This window comes from Salvelinus sp. IW2-2015, linkage group LG3, assembly GCF_002910315.2.
Source record: "Salvelinus sp. IW2-2015 linkage group LG3, ASM291031v2, whole genome shotgun sequence".
In the NCBI taxonomy this organism is placed as follows: Eukaryota; Metazoa; Chordata; class Actinopteri; order Salmoniformes; family Salmonidae; genus Salvelinus; species Salvelinus sp. IW2-2015.
The window spans coordinates 26,775,099-26,793,331 of NC_036840.1; the positions used below are offsets into that span (position 1 = coordinate 26,775,099).

General features: G+C 41.5%; 1 protein-coding gene across 1 annotated transcript; it reads left to right on the forward strand.

Annotated features, from left to right (window-relative positions):
• The first annotated feature begins 1,390 nt into the window (after window positions 1–1,390).
• LOC111953921 (RING finger protein 224-like) lies at window positions 1,391–6,733 on the forward strand. Its single transcript, XM_023973408.3, has 2 exons — window positions 1,391–2,224; window positions 4,405–6,733. The coding sequence occupies exons 1-2, from the start codon at window positions 1,771–1,773 to the stop codon at window positions 4,461–4,463; spliced, it is 513 nt and encodes a 170-aa protein (XP_023829176.1). The 5' UTR covers window positions 1,391–1,770; the 3' UTR covers window positions 4,464–6,733.
• The last annotated feature ends 11,500 nt before the right edge of the window (window positions 6,734–18,233 follow it).

Consider the following 18,233-nt stretch of genomic DNA (forward strand, 5'->3'; position numbering starts at 1 on the left):
AATCTTTCACTCACTATAGGATGACTCACTTTCAAAYTAGACATGAACCCATGTGGGTGTTATTTCAAATGGGGGAATCTAGGTACTTCCCATGACAAAGGTCAAACAGTGTGTCATTTGGTTATTTTATGGGGTTGAACTGGAAACAGGAATGGGAATGAGAAAGCGAATGTAAAGGAAAGTAAAGTGTACAGTTTGTGAGAATCTCCATTGAAATGTTTTCTGGTCAAGGAATATGCTTTATCTGGGTCCGGGAAACCGGCCCTATGCCTCTTTTTCTGTTCAGTACAAATTCTAAACTGTTTTGTTCTTAACATAACTACATACAGGATCCCCTTATACAGTAAGTAAATCTACAGGTGTTAAGCACAGAGGAAAAGGGTTCCGGAGGACACAACACATCAAAGAGTACTCTCTAGATTCTTTCAGATGTCTCATCCTTCCCAAGATCATGTTACTCTTGGCTTTGACTGTAGGAGGAGGAGGAAATCTCCATGAAAAGAGTTCCCGGGTCACCTGATAGGTCCAGGGCTTTGTCTGAAGGATTACTGTGGAGGCAGAAGACTGTTGTTACGTCTTTGACCCAACAAACCCCGGAGAGTGTCAGGAAGAGGGAGGTGCTGGGAAGGGAAAAGCCAGTAGAGGGATTACGGAGGGCCTACAGAAACATATACAATAGCATCTGTTGTTGTGTTTTCATAACAGATTCTTGCAGAGCACGTGGTATAACTATCAGCTTGTTTAATATCAAAGTTTATTAAGCTGATCAAGGGCATATCAAATGAGATGGGTCATACGTGACTGATGTGGGTTTATTTATGGGTTATGGTATTAGCAGATAGGCTATGGGATAGCATAGGCAGTTGTGTCAGTCTGATCTCCTTGCAGTCATGGTTTAGTCTGGGTAACAGTCTTTCTAGCTAACGTTCCACTCCCCACTCCTGTCTTTGGGAAATGACAGGTCGTGGCAAGGAGTTTAATGTAATAGCTGAACAGAGACAGCAACCAGGCTAGTCATGGCTCACTCCTGTCCTGTCCGGTTTGGTGCCGTTACAAAGTAGTCTGATGTCATCAAGAAAAAGCGCAGAGGGATTTTACCAAGGGATCTGGAATTCTATAAAGACTTTCACTAGTATCTTCCCCGGTCTCTCCTCTCCCAACAGAAAGACATCCAGACAGGGGCCAGCTTGATGCAGAATAATATCAAAATCACTGTATTTCACAAGACAGGAAACCCTGACTCAAGCACGTTGTCTTACATTTATGGTTCTCTATTATATCTGGGAAATGTTTGTGATAATATCAGACAGACAATGGCCCACTAACTGTATTATATATACAGTATAAAGGAAGTGTGGATAAAGAGTGGGAGAAGGGTTATGGCTCAACAATGTGAGGGTTGTCACAAGTTAACACAGGCACAAAGTCATAATTATGGCTAAACCCCACCCATTTCTACCATTTGCCTTCTTAAAATGTGATTGTAAACCCTAACCACACTGCTAACCTTATGTCTTTGTAGTTAATTTGGCTTTGCGGCTGTGTTAACAGTTAACAAGTGATGACCCTATGTGGGAGTTGCCTCTCTCTTTGATGACATCATTGTATTTTAAAAGATTAGTCATCTGTTAACAGCAAGCTGCCAAGTGAGATCCCTTCCTCCCACGCACTTCCCCCTCTAAAAGAACCAAAACACACTGTAGCCTCATAGTCTCATCATTCCGATAGTTCATTCACGTTGAATGAAACAGCACCCAAAGAGAAACAAAAATGTGTTCAGAACATGAGTGCGGAATTTGTTACAGAAGCTACAACACGGATCGTCGGTGTCCTCGTGAGTTACAGTGTAAGCACAGCTTTTGTGAGAGCTGTATCGTGACTCTTTCTCGACCCTCGGTATGTGAAGTGGAATCCAGGAAGGACTGTTCGCTGCAGGACAAGACAATTGTTTGCCCACTGTGCCGGTACACAACGTCGGTCTCGGGTAAAGTGAGGGCAGCGCTTCGGGTAGACGAAGGTATTCTTGAGCGCATGGTGTTATCTGGCGTGCTAAGCATGACAGACGACGAGGAGGATAGTGAAGATGAGGAGAATGATGAGACTTCTCATGAGAACTCAGCCGAGGAAAGGGACTCTTCTTCGGGTTCCATAGTTGGAAGGTTCCGCCGTTCGCTGAGGCGCGTCTGGGGCAAATTAACTCGGAATCATGACCAAGGGAGAGCGGGTAAATTGTTCTATTCTATTGCAGTACTGTAATTTAGTTTTCACGATAATAAAACATGACTTCTCATATTCAATTCGTTTCTATTTATAGCCTATGGCTACTGTTATGGCATTTTCACTACTTAAGTTATTATATTCTATACCTACCCAAAGAAGCATAGCGGGGTTGCCTGCGCTGCAGATATCTGTATGTGTCCGCTAATACAGGACTATTAAAGGCCCAGTGCACTACTTTTGTGAAATATATACAGTACCAGTCAAAAGTTGACACACCTACTCATTCCAGGGTTTTCTTTATTTTTAGTCCTTCAAGACTGTAAAAGCATTCCCCATGAAGCTGGTTGAGAGAATGCCAAGAGTGTGCAAAGCTGTCATCAAGGCAAAGGGTGGCTACTTTGAAGAATCTCAAATATAAAATATCTTTGGATTTGTTAAACACTGTTTTGGTTACTAATTGATTCCATATGTGTTATTTCATAGTTTGTTTAAACTATTATTCTACAATGTAGAAAATAGAAAAATAAAGAAAAACCATTGAATGGGTAGGTGTCAACTTTTGACTGGTACTGTATATACAGTGGCTTGTGAAAGTATTCACCCCTTGGAATTTTTCCTATTTTGTTGCCTGACAACCTGGAATTAAAATAGATTTTGGGGGGGGTTTGTATCATTTGATTTACACAACATGCCTACCACTTTGAAAATGCTAAATATTTGTTATTGTCAAACGAGCAAGAAATAAGACAAAAAACAACTTGAGCATGCATAACTACTTTGTAGAGCCACCTTTTGCAGCAATTACAGCTGCAAGTCTCTTGGGGTCTGTCTCTATAAGCTTGGCACATCTTGCCACTGGTATTTTTGCCCATTATTCAAGGCCAAACTGCTCCAGCTCCTTCAAGTTGGATGGGTTCCACTGGTGTACAGCAATCTTTAAGTCATACCACAGATTCTCAATTGGATTGAGGTCTAGGCATTGACTAGGCCATTCCAAGACAAGACAATTTCCCTGTATTTAGCGCCATCCATCATTCCTTCAATTCTGACCAGTTTCTCAGTCCTTGCCGATGGAAAAACATACCCACAGCATGATGCTGCCACCACCATGCTTCACTGTGGGGATGGTGTTCTCTGGGTGGTGAGAGGTGTTGGGTTTGTGCCAGACATAGCGTTTTCCTTGGTGGCCAAAAAGCTAAATTTTTGTCTCATCTGACCAGCGTACCTTCCATATGTTTGGGGAGTCTCCCACATGCCTTTTGGAAAACACCAAATCTGTTTGCTTATTTAAAAAAAAAATTAAGCAATGGCTTTTTTTCTGGCCACTCTTCCGTAAAGCCCAGCTCTGTGGAGTGTATGGCTTAAAGTGGTCCTATGGACAGATACTCCAATCTCCACTGTGGAGCTTTCCAGCTCCTTCAGGGTTATCTTTGGTCTCTTTGTTTCCTCTCTGATTAATGCCCTCCTTGCCTGTTCTGTGAGTTTTGGTGGGCGGCCCTCTCTTGGCAGGTTTGTTGTGGTGCCATATTCTTACCATGTTTTAATAATGGATTTAATGGTGCTCTGTGGGATGTTCAAAGTTTCGGATATTTTTTTATAACCCAACCCTCATCTGTACTTCTCCACAACTTTGTCCCTGACCTGTTTGGAGAGCTCCTTGATCTTCATGGTGCCACTTGCTTGGTGGTGCCACTTGCTTAGTGGTGTTGCAGAATCTGGGGCCTTTCAGAACAGGTGTGTATATATAGTGAGATCATGTGACACTTAGATTGCACACAGTTGGACTTTATTTAACTAATTATGTGACTTCTGAAGATAATTGGTTGCACCAGATCTTATTTAGGGGCTTCATAGCAAAGGGAGTGAATACATATGCACACACCACTTTTCTGTTTTTTGTTTTTTAATATTTTTTTTCACAAGTTTTTTTTTCATTTCACTTCACCAATTTGGACTATTTTGTTTATGTCCATTACATGAAATCCAAAATAAAAGTCATTTAAATTACAGGTTGTAATGCAACAAAATAGGAAAAACACCAAGGGTGATGAATACGTTAGCAAGGCACTGTATATATCTGTTTTTTTCCCTCCAGATTATTTTTTACTTCCCGTGGCTATGCAAAGAAGCCTACTATTTATAGTTTTTTTTTCATATGCCTACATATTTATTCTCCCCTTACAGATTGTATGACCGATGAAGACCTACGAGACCTTGCCATGATGTCATGCTACATCATTTGATGAGGACTTCGTTGGAAAAAAGTAATCAGCTGCTGCTGCACCTGATTGATCAGAGAGAGGGCGTTGCTGTCCACGAGCCTACGCTACAGTATTTAGAATGTAGAAGACTGGCAGGTCCAGTTTGAAGTTGGAGCAAGCAGGAATATAGCCTCTTCACACTGGGAGACCTGTACACGTTGATCTCCCGTTGCTGAATTCGACATCCCTTACTCCGAATAAGATATTTACCAGCCCTCTGGTTTATTTACGAGAAACTTTACCCGTCTCTGAAGGTAATTCTATAATCCTGTTTACCAGTCGGTACGGGCTATACAATGTGTGAACTATGGTAAAAATGGTTTAAATATACATTTTCTGAAGCTCACTCCCTAGTCCCCATACAGCCTACTAGTTTTCCACGTGATTTTACCATGTGGTCCTAGATGGCAGCACACCATTAGGAAAATAGGATGTGAATTTGGTTAATTTGAGGAAAGTTGGATGTAACTGTTTTTTTTCTCCACACATTGTAAAAATACATTTGGTCAATTTCTGGAAAGTTGGATATAAAAGTTGTTTTTTTCTCCACATATTGTAAAAAGAAACACTCATTGTAAGAATAAACTAGCAGGAATATAACGTTGTTTACACAGGCAGCCCAATTCTGAGCTTTTTTTTTAACTAATTGGTCTTTTAACCAATCTCATCAGATCTTTTCCAGAGCTGATCTGATTAGTCAAAAGACCAGTTATTGGGGAAACAAAATATCAAAATTGGGCTGCCTGTGTAAATGCAGCCTATGTATTCTATAATAGCCAACTAGGCCTAAATGTCGATTTCTTCTCACTTGCATGTCATAATTTGGTGGTGACCAAACATAAACACAATGGTAAAACAGAATTGTAAAGGCTGAAAATGACAAGACCATATATGCTTTTCTCTGAAGCCATTAGGCTACCGAATGAAACGTTTTTGTATGAAATTGTCTTTGGTACTTTGAAGTAGCCTATTTTATTTAACTAGGCAAGTCAGTTAAGAACAAATTCTTATTTACAATGATGGTCTACCCCGGCCAAACCCTATGACTTTCCATTTCCAAAGATTAGAATAAGTATTTAATATTGTTGGTGCTAAGTTCACAAGCACAAACTTAATATAATTCAATATGTAATTCAGTGTATTTATTTCATTCACTTTCATTGATTGTGCACCTTTTGTAGGCCTATGTTTTGTTGTAATAAAAGCATATAGGCAAACCAATATTACTGTCTTGTTCGTTCATTTTCATCTATAGCCTGGATAAATATGTTACAGCAGTAACTGATGCTTCCTTTTACCCTGAGAATAAGTTAATCATTTAGGTGAATAAAGGATACAGTTATGAACTTCTGCTCGGTTTACCATTATTATGAACATAAGACAGAGTTTAAGCTCATACCATATAGGCCTATCTAATAATCAAGTAAATAAATGTTCACAATAGCTAAATTTCCATCCAATTAGCAACAGATTTTCATGCGAATATTCAACAATCGCATAAAAACATTATGCACATTTTCCCACCAGAGATGTTTCGATCAAATTGACTTGTTGCAAATAAAAAGATGTGCGTGATTACGTACTGCACATAAACATTTTTTCGGCAGTTAAATTCCCTAGTAGGCTACCGAATAGAAAATACAAGTATAATGGGTTTCCATTTTATTTTCAATTCTACTGATGGTTTTGTCACAAAATGTTTTGTGTTATATAGCGAATGTGCCCACTCTGGTCTTGGCAACAACTTGCAGATGCAGCCTGCAGATACATTGCGAGTATAGCCTACATGATGAGATTATAGACAAAAGAGCGAGATTATTTTGATTTGTCAAACGGCAGCCAAGCATCGATCATCATGTTACTATTGGAAAGGAGCATAAAGCTCATCACCGTGCACTTTCACCACCCTGTGAAGTTCATTATAACTTATTTCAGCTGTAGCCTAAGAAACTGCATGCTTTCCTGAGTCGTAGTGGGAGGACCACTGTTAGGATTTATGTTTATGCATAATAGCCTGTTAGCATATTGGTTGAAGAGGAATATTGTTTTGTTACACACATACACAAACTATACAGAGGGGGGTGTGTGTGTAGGGGTAAGGACTGACCAACACAGGCCATAAAAGTTGTGGACAGTCTGGAGAGGGGAGGGGTGCATCTCTCTAGACCAACCAGGAGGTTAGAATACTGGACAATACCATATTAGGAACTGTTTTAGTGTAGAATCGACAGACCCAAGACGGAGCTAATCTACCCAGCAACCAGATGTGGACTAAGGAACGCGCCAAGGGGCTTGGACAAAGGGCCAGCAAAGGGGGGCAAAGTCTAAACCAAGCCCAGCCTCTACTGTGATAGGCTAACAGACGCGTTGAAACTACGTCATCACGGTATAAGAACAGCTGTTTACGTACTTCTTGCCAGTTCCCTGTTCATCCTGCGCGGTGATACAGCGAACCCGTATATACGAAAATTGCATTTGCCATTCATTGTTTGCGGTAATTAAACATAATTAAAGAAAGTTAGTAGACCTTGCTTTTTATTTATCCTGACACCGGATGTGTTACACGCAGCGTTCACACCACACAATATATCAACCCGTGACTCCAAGTTTACTTCTACACTGAACAAAAATATAAACGCAACACGTTAAGTGTATTTCCCATGTTTCATGAGCAGAAAAAAAATATCCCAGAAATGTTCCATACACACTAACGCTTATTTCTATCAAACTTTGTGCACAATATTGTTTACATCCCTGTTAGTGAGCATTTCTCCTTTGCCAAAATAATCCATCCACTTGACAGCTGTGGCATATCAAGAACAGCAGGGACTGTGAAGCAACACAAACATTGGCACAGACACATGCATACACACACACACATACGATAACATACGCACTATACATACACATGGATTTAGTAATGTAGATATGTGGTAGTAGTGGAGTAGGGGCCTGAGGGCACACAGTGTGTTGTGAAATCTGTGAATGTATTGTAATGTTTTAAAATTGTATAAATTGCCTTAATTTTGCTGTACCCCAGGAAGAGTAGCTGATGCTTTGGCAGCTATTGGGGATCCATAATAAATACAAATACAAATAGAAAACTGCATGATCATTACACAGGTGCACCTTTTGCTGGGGACAATAAAAGGCCACTCTAAAATGTGCAGTTTTGTCACAACACATTGCCACAGATGTCTCAAGTTTTGAGGGAGTGTGCAATTGGCATGCTGAATGCAGAATTGTCCACCAGAGCTGTTGCCAGATAATTTAATGTTCATTTCTCTACCATAAGCTGCCTCCATCGTTGTTTTAGACCACTTGCATGGTGTCACATGGGGGAGAGGTTTTCTGATGTCAACGTTGTGAACAGAGTGCCCAATGGTGGAGGTGGGGTTATGGTATGGACATGCATAAGCTGCGGACAATGAACACAATTGCATTTTATCGATGGCAATTACCATAATGAGATCCAGAGGCTCATTGTGAGGCCCATTTTCTTAAGGTGTCTATGACCAACAGATGCATATCTGTATTCCCAGTCATGTGAAATCCATAGTTTAGGGCCTAATTTAATTAACTGATTTCCTCATTGCATGTTGTGTTTATATTTTTGTTCAGTATGTATCCATATTTGCACGTAAAGGCATTTCCAACACAATTTCTCTCATAATTAATTTTACCAACACAAAAAGCTCCCACCGTGTCTAGCGTATTTCTTTTTGTCAACATTTGAAAAGTTTGCCGACATATTAGAAAAGGCATTAACCAAGTTTCCATCAGGTTTATGCCTTCCCTTGAATTTCACTATGACGTATAATTTTCCTCAGAAATTCTGGAGGAGGGTGGGGTGTGTTTAGTGAGGTGAAAGATTCAGAAGATTGCAGAATGCAAATAGAAATGTAACAAATAGAGCTAACTTGATTAGCTGGCCTATTCTAAGGCTTTTACCTTCAAATCTTTGTTTGTTAGTTACAATCTACTACTCTCTGATTGAGCTGTGTTGTCTGCATTTCTGTCTTTTGGTTGGTTGGTGGATGGTCAGCAACAGTGTCAAGGACTCTTAAGACTTGTTCAGATTGGAAGTGAAAAAAATTGCATATCTGATTCGAATCTCTTCTTTTTCATGCAGTCTGAACAGCCAAAAAGCACATGGAATCGGATATTTCAAGCCACCTTCCTAAGTGGTTTGAAGTCCGATACACATCTGATTCCTGGCCATGCGCTCGTCTGAACTGTCAAATCTGATTTATTTGCCCTGAAGTTGCTTTTAAACTGTTATTTGGCAGATCTTGTTGTTTGCTAGCTACTCTGTTGATAGTTTGACAAGGACATGTGGTCGCTAACTAACTTCGTTGTTTACAAATGAGTGAATGTGCTAGAAAGCTAAACAGCTAACTAGGTAGCTAGTTGACTGCTGTGGCTAGACAAAACGTACTTGTTTTGAAAGTCAGATCATCTTGTCCTTTGAAGTGTTTCTAACACTATGATTTTGACCATTCAAAGCAAAAGGGAAATGTCCATGGCAGGCATTGTCACCTTAACTGCTACATAATGTCTGAGTGATAGGAACTAAGCATGAGCACCACCACCAATCAGCCTATGCCACTGCACACACACCCGTCATTACTAGGACAATTAGCGTAGCCATGTCAGCAAATGACTGCAGTCTGAACGCACACACATCCGATTTGGTCACTTGTAACTTTCTGTTGGGACAGACGGTAGTCCAAAACGGATTTGAAAAACAAGACTGATTTGAACATTAAGGCCTGCAGTGTGAACAAGGCTTAAGGGATCATAGTTCTCACCTAGTCAGTCTATGTCATGGAAAGAGCAGGTGTTCCTAATGTTTTGTAAACTCAGCGTATATAAAATACAGGGAAATCACGTTTTTGACTGCAATGGGCCTTTACTCAAGTAGCCTCAACATCTCAACAGACTATTTCCCAACACTTTGTATTGTGATAGCGTTGAGAAATGGAATTATATTTAAGTAACGTAACTGATGTCACTAACCTAATGAAAGTTACTGATATCATTAACATTTATATATAGAAAAGTTCTCATATTAGTCAGTGCACTAATGTAATAAAACTTTATTTTGTCCTACAGACTTCTGTTTGTGTGTCTGGTGATAGCTGCTGTAGATGTTAGTTGTTTAGCTCCATCAAGTGGTGAGAGAGAGAAAAAGTACAGTGTTATGCTTATTTACATTTTTTTATTTTACCTTTATTTAACTAGGCAAGTCAGTTAAGAACAAATTCTTATTTTCAATGATGGCCTAGGAACAGTGGGTTAATTGCCTTGTTCAGGGGCAGAACGATTTCGGTTACTAGTCCAACGCTCTAACCACTAGGCTACCTGCCGCCCCTTATCTCTTGTGATGATTTAGTTAATAACTTTAATAGCAAGGACAACCATTGATGCCATAGCTCCAGTAAAGTTGAGGAAGGACACATCCAAATGGAGAGCCCCTTGGATGAGTGAGGAAACTAATCAATTAAAGAGAAATTGTAGAAAGGCTTTTACTTCAGCCATATTCTATTAAGGTATCTGTACTTTTACTCAAGTATGACAATTGTGTACTTTTTCCACCACTGGAAAGCAACTTGGCATATATAACAACGCAATTAAACTGAACAAAAATATAAATGCAACAATTTCAAAGATTATACTGAGTTACAGTTCATATAAGGAAATCAGTCAATTGAAATACATTCGTTAGACCCTAATCTATAGATTTCACATGACTGGGAATACAGATATGCATCTGTTGGTCACATATACCTTAAAAAAACGTGGATCAGAAAAACACCATTTACCTCATGCAGCGGGACACATCTCATTCGCATAGAGTTGATCAGGCTGTTGATTGTGGCCTGTGGAATGTCGTCCCACTCCTCTTCAATGGCTGTGCGAAGTCGCTGGATATTGGCGGGAACTGGAACACGCTGTTGTACCCGTCAATCCAGAGCATCCCAAACATGCTCAATGCATGACATGTCTGGTGAGTATGCAGGCCATGGAAGAACTGGGAAATGTTCTGCTTCCAGGAATTGTATAGAGATGCAACATGGGGCCGTGCATTATCATGCTGAAACATGAGGTGATTGAATGGCACGACAATGGCCCTCAGGATCTTGTCACATTATCTCTGTGCGTTGAAATTGCCATTGATAAAATGCAATTGGGTTCGTTGTCTGTAACGTATGCCTGCCCATACCATAACCCCACCGCCACCATGGGGCACTCTGTTTACAATGTTGAAATCAGCAAACTGCTCGCCCACAGGACGCCATGTCAGCGGTCGTGAGGCCAGTGGGACGTATTTCCAGGATCTTTTCTTTCAGCTCGTGAAACATGGGACCAACACTTTATATGTTGCGTTTATATTTTTGTTAAGTATGGAAATGCCAGATGGGCTCATTTTTGTAACTTGATCTCGATTAATCAGAATAATTTGAGATTGCTCTTCTCGACCATTGATGGCATGATAAATCATACCCCCGTAAACCTACAGTTGAAGTCGGAAGTTTACATACACTTAGGTAAAAAATTCCCTCTTAGGTCAGTTAGAATCACCACTTTATTTTAAGAATGTGAAATGTCAGAATAATAGTACAGAGAATTATTTATTTCAGCTTTTATTTCTTTCATCACATTCCCAGTGGGTCAGAAGTTTACATACACTCAATTAGTATTTTGTAGCATTGCCTTTAAATTGTTTAACTTGGGTCAAACGTTTCTGGTAGCCTTCCACAAGCTTCCCACAATAAGTTGGGTGAATTTTGGCCCATTCCTCCTGACAGAGCTGGTGTACTGAGTCAGGTTTGTAGGCCTCCTTGCTCACACACACTTTTTCAGTTCTTCCCACACATTTTCTATAGGATTGAGGTCAGGGCTTTGTGATGGCCACTCCAATACCTTGACTTTGTTTGTCCTTAAGCCATTTTTCAAAACTTTGGAAGTATGCTTGGGGTCATTGTCCATTTGGAAGAACATTTGCGACCAAGCTTTAACTTCCTGACTGATGTCTTGAGATGTTGCTTCAATATATCCACATCATTTTCTTTCGTCATGATGCCATCTATTTTGTGAGGTGCACGTCCCTTCTGCAGCAAAGCACCCCCACAACATGATGCTGCCAAACCTGTGCTTCACGGTTGGGATGGTGTTCTTTGGCTTGCAAGCTTCCCTTTTTCCTCCAAACAATAACGATGGTCATTATGGCCAAACAGTTCTATTTTTGTTTCATCAGACCAGAGGACATTTCTCCAAAAAGTACAATCTTTGTCCATGTTCAGTTGCAAACCGTAGTCTGGCTTTTTTATGGCGGTTTTGGAGCCGTGGCTTCTTCCTTGCTGAGCGGCCTTTCAGGTTATGTCGATGTAGGACTCGTTTTACTGTGGATATAGATACTTTCGTACCTGTTTCCTCCAGCATCTTCACAAGGTCCTTTGCTGTTGTTTTGGGATTGATTTGCACTTTTCACACCAAAGTACGTTCATCTCTAGGAGACAGAACGCATCTCCTTCCTGAGCGTTATGACGGCTACGTGGTCCCATGGTGCTTATACTTGCGTACTATTGTTTGTACAGATGAACGTGGTACCTTCAGGCATTTGGAAATTGCTCCCAAGGTTCTTGGCTGATTTATTTCGATTTCCCCATGATATCAAGCAAAGAAGCACTGAGTTTGAAGGTAGGCCTTGAAATACATCCGCAGGTACACCTCCAATTGACTCAAATTATGTCAATTAGCCTATCAGAAGCTTCTAAAGACATGACAATATTTCCTGGAATTTTCCGAGCTGTCTAAAGGCACAGTCAACTTAGTGTATGTAAACTTCAGACCTACTGGAATTGTGATACAGTGAATTATAAGTGAAATAATCTGTCTGTAAGCAATTGTTGGGAAAATGACTTGTGTCATGCACAAAGTAGATGTCCTAACCGACTTGCCAAAACTATAGTTTGTTAACAAGAAATTTGTGGAGTGGTTGAAAACAAGTTTTAATGACTCCAACCTAAGTGTATGTAAACTTCCGACTTCAAATGTATTTAAACGGTCAAGAATTTTTTGTCACCCTTGGTGAACATAATTAAGATAATACATATCACATGTGGCATTCCACAAAGTTCGATTTAGTTTCCGGTACTGTTTAGTGTATATATATATGGTACCCTTTGGCAGCATTATCAGAAAGCACAGCACTTGCTAATAACTCGCTCACCGAATCAGCATATTCATCAATGTTGTTGTTCGACGTTATGCGGAACATATCCCAGTTCACGTGATCGAAGCAATCTTGAAGCGTGGAATCCGTTTGGTCGGACCAGCGTTGAACAGACCTGAGCGCGGGTGCTTCCTTTTTTAGTTTCTGTCTATAGGCTGGGAGCAACAAAATGGAGTCGTGGTCAGCTTTTCCGAAAGGAGGGCGGGGGAGGGCCTTATATGCGTCACGGAAGTTAGAATAACAATGATCTACGGTTTTGCCAGCCCGGGTTGCGCAATCGATGTGCTGATAGAATTTAGGAAGCCTTGTTTTCAGAGTAGCCTTGTTAAAATCCACAACTACAATAAATGCAGCCTCAGGATATGTGGTTTCCAGTTTAGATAGAGTTAAATGAAGTTCTTTCAGGGCCGCTTGGGGGGGAATATACACGACTGTGATTATGATCGAAGAGAATTCTCTTGGTAGATAATGCGGCATTTGATTGTAAGGAATTCTAAGTCAGGTGAACAAAAGGACTTGAGTTCATGTATGTTGGTATGATCACACCACGTCTCGTTAATCATAAGGCATACACCCCCGCCTTTCTTCTTACCATAGAGATGCTTGTTTCTGTTGGCGCGATGCGTGAAGAAACCAGGTGGCTGTACCGACTCCGATAGCGTGTCTCGAGTGAGCCATGTTTCCGTGAAAAAAAGAACGTTACAGTCTCTGATGTCTCTCTGGAAGGCAACCCTTGCTCGGATTTCGTCTACCTTGTTGTCAAGAGACTGGACATTGATGAGTAGTATGCTTGGGAGTGATGCGCGATGTGCCTGTCTACGGAGCCTGACCAGAAGACTGCTCCGTCTGCCCCTTCTACGGCGGCGTTGTTTTGGGTCGCCGGCTGGGATCCGATCCATTGTCCTGGGTGGTGGGCCAAACAGAGGATCCGCTTCGGGAAAGTCGTATTCCTGGTCGTAATGTTGGTGAGTTGACGRTGCTCTWATATCCAATAGTTCCTCCCGACTGTATGTAATAKAACCTAAGATTWCCTGGGGTAACAATGTAAGAAATAACACATAAAAAAACTAAATACTGCATAGTTTCCTAGGAACGCGAAGCGAGGCGGCCATCTCTGTCGGCGCCGGAAGTAATGTACCAAAGCACAGAGAGAGAATCTAGAGAATCTAGCACATTTTAATTCACCGGCAATAAAGATAAAACACCAGGTAAAAAACCTAGGTGTTATTTTTGATTCTATACTTAATTTCGAATCACACGTTAGGAATGTGACCAAAATAGCTTTTTACCTCCTGACGAATATTGCCAAGATGCGTCTGTTTCTCTCTCAGGCTGATACAGAGAGACTGGCTTGAAGACTGTAATGCTCTCCTGTCTGATCTACCCAAGAAAGCCATTGATCAACTGCAAAACATACAGAATGCTGCAGCATGGGTACTGACCAAGACCAGACGGAGAGCACACGTTACACGGGTTTTAAGATCTCTGTACTGGCTGCCTGTGAATTTTATAATTAATTTGAAGATTCTTCTATTGATTTTAAATCAATACACAATTGTGCACCCCAATACATGTCAGACATGCTTTTAAGTTATGTACCCAGTAGGTCCCTCAGGTCCTCTGGAACTGGCCTTTTAACTATCCTAAAGCCTAGGACCAAGAGGCATGGAGAGGCAGCCATTAGTTACTGTGCCCCCAGCCTCTGGAATAGCTTTGCTTTTCCTTATGGTGCTTTTCGTTCAGTTTGCGTAATTTWTTTTTTTTTTTATCATATGTTTGTTGTGCAGTAAATATTTCAGCTTTTATTTGGTTTTTATAGATTTTTTCCTGTTAAGCACACTGCATCTCCTTCCATGTCTGAAATGTGCTGTAGAAATAAAGCTTGATTTGATTTAATTATCATGCTTATCTTATTGCATAAAAAGTGAGCAAAGGTTGTTTTGGGTCATTTAGACCTATGTCCATAAAGTTCAAATAGTTGTTGTTTGTCTTATAGACCTAAATGCACAACAGTTGGGCAAATGTTTAACAATATCCAGGCACTCAGGGTTATTGTTCCGATTGTGTCCTTACATGATTTGTGTGTTTATCAAATTGTCAATGCTTGACCTCAAGATATCTTGTGACATAAAATCGTTTACCTTGACCAGATATGATGGTTTAGGCTATGTGTTTGAAAACATCAACAAGCTCCATGAACATCCATAGCGGCCTTATCTTACTTTATTAGTGACCTATAAACAAATATTAAATGTCATGTATGGACAAAAAACTCTGGCCACTACTTATAACATATTGTCCATTTAATTCAGCAAGGCAATTAATACCATAACTTGATAATCACTATTTAGAAATGTGTTGATTGAGGTTTTAGTATTCAGACGTTTATAATGAAATACATAAATTATACTTAAACGTGTTTTATGAAACTGAATGATGTTCTTATTCATTTCCCTGTAGCCATAAGCAGGAGAACAGTACAGGAAAAAGGATGTTCTCTTGGCACAGAGGAGCTCAGAAGCTGGAGGCCTCTCTCCAACCCCAGCCACAGCCTGAGACTTAGCCCCAGTCAACCGGTCCCCAACCGTCTCCAAACTGGCCAGGCTCAGAGGATCTTTAGCCTGAGATCAGGAATCCAACCTGGGACCAACAACATTGTGGCCAACCAGAGAGAAGGTCCCCCTGATGGAGAGGAGTATTAGCCCCCCCAACAGTCATTCTAGGAGATTTCTCAAATAGCTTTCTGCCTAAAAATACTGTCCATTACCGTACCTACCCTTCTAGCCTAGGTCGCCCAATTGTCCCCAGAACCTGGGGTGCCTCCGCTACCTTTCAGTCAGTCAAAAACCCTGTGATACAAAGTAGCCATGTTGCCCCCAGTAGTTTGCAACCTGTCAAGGACAGATTTGTCTCTCCTGTCGTTGAACACACCCCCATCCCAGCTCAACAGGCTGAAACCCCTGTAAGCAACAATGACAAACCCAAGTACAGAAAGATTCTGTCTTCCTACCTCTTCAGGGGAATCCCAACCCACTTCTAGCACCTCTGAAACCACTCATAAGGGCACTAGTGAAGGAGTGAAGACCATCAGTTGACTTGGTGCCTCCTCTTCTGCCCAAAGTGAAGGAAACCCCAGTGTTCATGGGCCGGGAAGATCCACATATGTCGCAAGGGGGCTACATAGGCTCTCAATTGTACCCTATATCTTTTAAGTCTGCCAATGGACGACAGGAACAAGTGCACCCACCAACTCTGAGCCAATCAGCTTTTTTTAAAGTAGCTACAGTACCAGTGAAGCCCAACATACTACTAGTATCACCAAACCCTTCCATAATTGACAGTGCTAGCTTTGCCCAAAGTGGAGGTAGCCCTATATGCTATTCCCCTGGTAAAGTGGTAGATACTCAGGCTGGAAGTGCTTTCAGCAGAATTCAACATCATAGTAGGTTTGGTTCTTTCCTTAACGCAGTAGCTCCCACTGGAACTCAACCCACCCAAGTCCCTCTGAGCCTGCAGAGAGAAAAACTGCACCTTATAGTCCTGCCCATGGCCAGTCTTTGAAAACCAAGAGTAGCTACTGTTTGTTTTGGGCTAAGAAACTCATCCAGAGGTCAGAACGGAGGAGCCAGAGGTCAAAACGGAGGAGCCAGAGGTCACACAACGGAGGAGCCAGAGGTCACACAACGGAGGAGCCAGAGGTCACACTACGGAGGAGCCAGAGGTCACACAACNACGGAGGAGCCAGAGGTCACACAACTGAGGAGCCAGAGGTCACACAACGGAGGAGCCAGAGGTCACACAACGGAGGAGCCAAAGGTCAGAACGGAGAAGCCACATGCTGTTACAAACCTGAAAGATCCACAAACGTCAACACGCACTTTGGGTTCAGAGGGTTCCAATATCAAGCTCCCAAGACAACATTGGCTCCCATCGTGAGTGAAGAAGACCAACCCTCTGTTGCTATCAGACCTTCAATCAACACAAACACTGCAAAGAGTCAAAGTACTGGCTGGAGATAAACCATGGTACACCTAGGGACCTCCGACATGCCTCGCTCTACCCAGAGAGTCAGTAGGCCTTGGTTTCTCAGCTACACACCTGGCAAGGATAACAATGCTAAAACTTGCCGTGTTTTCAATGGATTCAAACCAGCCCGAACCCAACCACCATCTCCCCAGAGTGAGAGTCTAAACAACATCCAGCCAAGCTCTGGTCTTCCCAGCAACAATGATGTCCATGTCAGTTCTACCACTGGAGAGGCTAAACCTGGTCCAATACGCTCAGCCCCTTTCAAGCCTAAATTCGAAAAGTTTGAGTCTGGAATTTACAGAAGGCCTAAAGGTTCTTGGTCCAAACAGAATGAAGGTGATCTGGACATAAAGCTCCCAGACTAAACTAGGTCCTTAGGCAGCCATGTTGGATCTTCCCCTGCTGAAATCCAGCCCACCTCCACTAATACAACAGCCGATCAGAGCCAAAGTAGTGCTCTATCTCACAAAAAACTGTTGATGATCACTCTAGTTATGAAGACCACAAGTCTCCCCCGCATGACTTAGAAAGCAACGAAATGTCAAGCAATCCCATTAGGTACAAATCTGGTAAACTCACAAAAAGCTGGAATGGCTAGGCTTTCATGGGCTTCCAAAAACATATGGGCAAAGCAGGGTCAACCCAGGACAAAGAAAGATGCTGACCTCGCTGCCCAAAATGTGCCTCTCACCACAACCCCNCAGTAAGGTTCCACCTGTCTCTGAATCAGTTGAGGCCAGTGAAGAGCATCCACCCCCAGTTACACCCACCTCTGCCTCGTGTCCACCCAAGCCCCCCCGGTGTCCAAATCTAACCAGATCCAAGCACCACTGAACTCGCTGAGAGTCGCAACCCCACCAGCAGCGTTATAAAGGGCAAACCTGTCAAGGGAAAGCATGTGAAGGGCCAAAATCATCTTTCATCCTCCGATGCCTCCTCTCTCCTCTCCTCTCTCGACATCTGCAGGTTCTCTCCTCAATAAAGTCTGGTTTGAATTCATGAAAGATGTGACCTGGCCCCATAGTTCTCAAGTATTTATTCAGAATATTGTTGTGCTTGTGAATTTCAGCGGTGTAAAGTACTTAAGTATAAATACTTTAAAGTACTACTATAGTAGTTTTTATGGGTATCTGTACTTGACTATTTATATTTTTGACAACCTTTACTTCACTACATTCCTAAAGAAAATAATGCACTTTTTACTCTATACATTTTCCCTGACACCCAAAAGTACTCGTTAGAAAAATGGTCCAATTGACACACTTATCAAGAGAACATCCCTGGTCATCCCTGCTGCCTCTGATCTGGCGGACTCACTAAACACACATGCTTCATTTGTAAATGCTGGCGAGTGTTGGAGTGTGCCTCTGGCTATCCGTACATGAAAAAAACAAGAAAATGGTTCGGTCTGGTTTGCTTAATAAGGAATATGAAATGATTTTTGATACTTATGTATATTTTATACAGGTGACTTCATAGAAAGT

Bases quoted from the DNA above. Each gene is read 5' to 3' on its own strand.
- LOC111953921 (XM_023973408.3), top strand. From the start codon at position 1,771: ATGTGTTCAGAACATGAGTGCGGAATTTGTTACAGAAGCTACAACACG. The intron at 2,225-4,404 runs GTAAATTGTTCT...CTCCCCTTACAG, and splicing joins TCATGACCAAGGGAGAGCGG to ATTGTATGACCGATGAAGAC.